Source organism: Otolemur garnettii, unplaced genomic scaffold, assembly GCF_000181295.1.
Source record: "Otolemur garnettii isolate 467f Iridium unplaced genomic scaffold, OtoGar3 scaffold00044, whole genome shotgun sequence".
Lineage (NCBI taxonomy): Eukaryota > Metazoa > Chordata > Mammalia > Primates > Galagidae > Otolemur > Otolemur garnettii.
The window spans coordinates 8,541,678-8,546,338 of NW_003852439.1; the positions used below are offsets into that span (position 1 = coordinate 8,541,678).

Genomic DNA, 4,661 nt, shown 5'->3' on the forward strand with positions numbered 1-4,661 from the left:
CCAGCTACTTGGGAGGCTGAGGCAGTAGACTCGCTTGAGCCTAGGAGTTGGAGGTTGCTGTGAGCTGTGATGCCACAGCACTCTACCCAGGGAGAAAGCTTGAGGCTCTGTCTCAAAAATAAATAAATAAATAAATAAAAATAAAGTAGTTTTAGAATCAGAATGTATCTTACATTATGAGATGCTGTAATTTAACCATGGCATTTTCTTTCTTAGTGATAGACATAGTTACTGTTGCCTCTAATTATCAATATTATCTTGGATTTAGTGAAATACAGTACAAGACACTTCATAAATATTTGTTGAATCAAAGAATGAACAAAGAAGTGTTCCTAACTAACCATCAATGGGAAATTAGTTAAGTATGTGGTGGTGCCTCCACGCAATGGAATACTGTGTAGTCATTTTAATGAAGTTGATTCTTTTTTTTTTTTTTGAGACAGAGCCTCGTTGCCCTGGGTAGAGTGCCATAGCATCACAGCTCACAGCAACCTCCAACTCCTGGGTTTGAGTGATTCTCTTGCCTCAGCCTCCCAAGTAGCTGGGACTACAGGCGCCCGCCACAATGCCTGGCTATTTTTTGGTTGTAGCTGTCATTGTTTTTTGGCGTGCCTGGGCTGGATTCAAATCCACTAGCTCTGATGTATTTGGCTGGTGCCTTAGCCACTTGAGTTACAGGCACTGAGCCAATGAAGTTGATTTTTAAAAAGGTAATATTTAAATATAAATATATTTATAAACAAATAAAACAAAATTTATCAGATTTATTTTTTATTTTTTTTGAGACACAGTTTTAAGCTGTCGCCCTGAGTAGAGTGCCATGGCATAATAGTTCACAGCAACCTTCAACTCTTGGGCTTAAGTGATCCTCCTGCCTCAGTTTTTCTATTTTTAGTAGAGACAGGGTCTTGCTTTTGCTCAGGCTGGTCTTGAACTCTAAGTGGAAGCAATCCTTCTGCCTTGACATCCCAGAGTGCTAGGATTACAGGTGTGAGCCACTGTACCTAGTCTACTGTTAGTTTTTTTTTTTTGCAGTTTTTGGCTGGGGCTGGATTTGAAACTGCCACCTCCAGTATATGGGGCCGGTGCCCTACTTCTTTGAGCCATAGGTGTCGCCCTACTACTATTAGGTTTTTAGAAAAGCAAGTTTCAAGCAATTTTACAAACAATCTTACTTCCATAAAGCATGTGTAGGTATGTCATATGTACACACCTATGTGTGCTGCAGGATGGTGCACACACAGAGACAAGCCTGCAGCAGCATGCGCTGGAGTTGCAATGGTGTTTGCCTGGGGTAGAAGCCTGTGCTACATATTCAGGCGCTGCTGTCATGTTCATAAGAATCCATGTATATTTTGTAGGCAGAAACCCAATAAGACATTTTTTATAAGGAAGGAGGTAAAGGATTGGGGGGCAGCTGGGCAGCATGGAGGGGGCCGAACCTGAGGAGTAGGGGTGCCAGAACTCACCATGACAAAGAAGTACCAGGGCTGGGGCACACCAAACTGCCCAGGGAAGACGGCTTCCACGTACCAGGTAGCCAGACCATAGAGCACAGAGTCTAACAGCAGCATCCCAAGCACATGCCCAAAGCAGAAGTCATCGTCCACGCTGACAGGGCTCAGGAGGTCTTGCCACTGGATGCCTGTGCCTGAGAGACATACCAGGAAAGTAGCCTGAGACTGGGCAGGTTGGGAGGACTGGGGAGCCTGAAGCCCTTGAGGGACCACTATGCATGCTAGATTTCCCATGGTCATGGCTAGGTCAGTGTGACTCTCTCCTGGATTTATAACAAATCTGATCACTTTCTTCAAGTCTTTAAGACTATAGCAAGTTTCCTAAATCAGTAAATTACAGAACCATCAAAGCTCAACTGGCTGGATGGGCCTGCATTTAATTTTCAACATACGTACACACACACACATATATACATACACATATACACACATGTGATTTGGAGAAGGCCAATATGGACGATGGTGCACTTAATGTAAGTGTTTTCTTAAAATGGAAACATTTCAGATACTTGTAAAGCTCTATTTAAGCTCAAAGCTCTGTCTTCTCTCTGCTTTGCCAAGAGCACTGCCCCTACCATGCCTGGGAGGTTCTCTGTTGGATGGAAGTAATTATTCTCTGGTTTTGGTGAATTGTTTTCACTTTTAAACAATTATACATTTGTCTTTTTAAAGAAAGTTCACTATGGAACTTTGAATAAACAAAAACAACTCCTCCCCACCCCCCCCCAAACAACAGAGGAGCCATATAGTCAGATTTCTCCCTGTAAATGGCTTTCTAAAAAAGCATTTGAACCCAGGAAGGGAATGATTATTTACAAAGTCTTTATTTTTCCATATGCTACTAAGCACAGAAACATCTATATAAAAGCTAAAGTGTTAAAAGACATTGTGAACTGAAGAAAAAAATTCTAATTCCTAGTAAAGCAACCCTGAGCTCTCCTGTGTCTGCCTCCTTAAGCAGATCGGTAACTTTGGGAGCTATAACCACCAGTAGCCAGATGGTGCTGTGGTGTTATACGCCTCTAGATTGTGTGTCAGGGACTTAATCTCCATGTGACAGCAGTGGGAGCTTGGCCTAAAGGGAAGGGCTCAGGTCAGCTTCGCAGTGTCTACCAGGCTTTGCAAAATGGGCCACAGGCCAAACTCAACCCAAAGGAGTGTCTCAATGGATCCTTGTGATATTTTAAAAATCTGAAGATTTCACAAAAATCAAGAATAAATTCCCTAGTTGATCTCGTGTTTCTCAGGCCTCACTGCCTCTCAATGACCCCTGTGGGGTTGTACTGGGAGGGTGGCAGGGGGAGATGCTAATCTGCCCTTTACCAAGAAGAGTGTGGGTTCATCAAAAGTCCTCAGACCCCATGGACTTGGAGATCTCTGGGGTAATAATTCTGGATGTCTCATGAAAGTGGAAGAGACTTGGAAATCACTGAATTAAACTCAGTATTGGATCGATGCAGGTGTGGTGGTTGATACTGCTGGATGTCAATCCTCTGTACTCTGTTGGTCCTGTCCTGCCTCCTGTCACCCAGGTCAGGCCCAGCACCCAGTACCTGTTGCTGGTGAACCACTTGCTTAGTTGCCCAGAGTGGCCTGCTCATTGCCAAGAGCCTAATTATGAGGGTGAAACATAGGGACCACTAGTGAGAGGAAGAACACTCACCTTTTGCTTCAAATTTTCCCATGAGCTGGGCTCCCATTGCCATGGCAACATTGGACAGGAGACAGGAGCAGAGTTTCTGGCTCAGAGTCATCCAGTTGTATCGTGGAGCAACGAAGAAGTAGGGGACGTATGTGAGGAAGTAGAGGAAGCCCCCAACGGCTGCTGCCATGTTGGCTGAGGGGAGAAGAGAACAGACATGCCACTATGGCTGTGCTAGCCGAGCCATCCACATAGAACACAAGCTCAGTACAGAAGAACTCCAGGCTTGCCCATAGCCTCTTCCCTTCTTGGTGTGCAGGTGCCCTAGGGATAATCTGGTCCAATTATCCCCTCCAGGGACCCCTACACCAACATCTCCATCCTATCCAGTTGCATCCCTGACATTGCACATCTAACACAAATAATGCCAAAATTTTGATACTCACTTGGTCTGCCCAATTTCTCACGTGTTCATTCATTCATCAGATACTAATGGAACACCTACTCTGTGCTACATACTGTTCCAGGCCCTGCCCTAAGAGGCTGTTGCAGACAGAACAGAAAATCCCTCCCCTCCTGGAGCCCAGAAACCAGTAGGGAGACAGCAGTATAGAATGTCCTTGGTGGGGACAAGTGCTGGTCAGAGCAAAGAGACATAAGGCAGGAAAGATGCCAGGCAGCCAGTGTGGGCTTTAGGGGAAAGTGACATGTGAGGAATACCTAAAAGAGGCAATACTCCATGTGAGTCATGGAGGCGTAGGGGGGGACATTGTGGTTTCAGTCCATGCCAGTGGTGCCTAAACTTTATGGTCTTTTTTTTTTTAGACAGAGTCTCACTATGTCACCCTCAGTAGAGTGCCGTGGTATCACAGCTCACAGCAGCCTCAAACGCTTGAGCTTAAACAATTCTCTTGCCTCAGCCTCCCAAGTAGCTGGGACCACAGGCGCCCACCACAATCTCCAGAGATTTTTTTTTTTTTAGGTTGTAGTTGTCATTGTTTTTTAACTCTTTGGTCTTAAGACCCTTTTCTACCCTGAAGGGCTTTTCCTTAATGTGGCTTATATACATCCCTATTTACTCTATGATAAATTAATAATAGTAAAGAAATTTAGATTAAAAAAATTTAATAATGATAATAAGCTTGCTATAAGTTAACATAAAATTTTAATAAAAAATAATTACATTTATCACAATTTAGTGAAAAGAGTGGCAGTGGGTTTTTTTTCATTTTTTTTCCCATTTATTTATTTTGCCACCCCCTCAAACCCATGCTTGAATCAAGAACAATCCTTTACATTTCTGTGAACTTCTGTAATGTCTGACTTGACAGGCTGTATCCGCATTGTTGTACCCGACCCTGTACTTACTATGCTGTGCATATTGCTGTGGTTGAAATATATGGAGAAAATATGGCTTTACATAAACACATACTTGGGGCACTGTCATGGCCAGTACAAGTATGTGGGAGATATTCTTCTTTCAAACTACACCAGATTGCCAA

At 43.6% G+C, this 4,661-nt stretch overlaps 1 protein-coding gene across 1 annotated transcript in view; it reads right to left on the reverse strand.

The window, feature by feature from the left end:
• ABCA3 (ATP binding cassette subfamily A member 3) overlaps window positions 1-4,661 on the reverse strand; it is a 69,488-nt gene that overhangs the window by 26,182 nt on the left and 38,645 nt on the right. The window contains exons 10-11 of the mRNA XM_023513833.1: window positions 3,181-3,354; window positions 1,470-1,651 (exon numbers count right to left, since the gene is read on the reverse strand). Coding sequence (XP_023369601.1) covers window positions 1,470-1,651; window positions 3,181-3,354 — 356 coding nt within the window. The remainder of the gene's footprint in view (window positions 1-1,469; window positions 1,652-3,180; window positions 3,355-4,661) is intronic.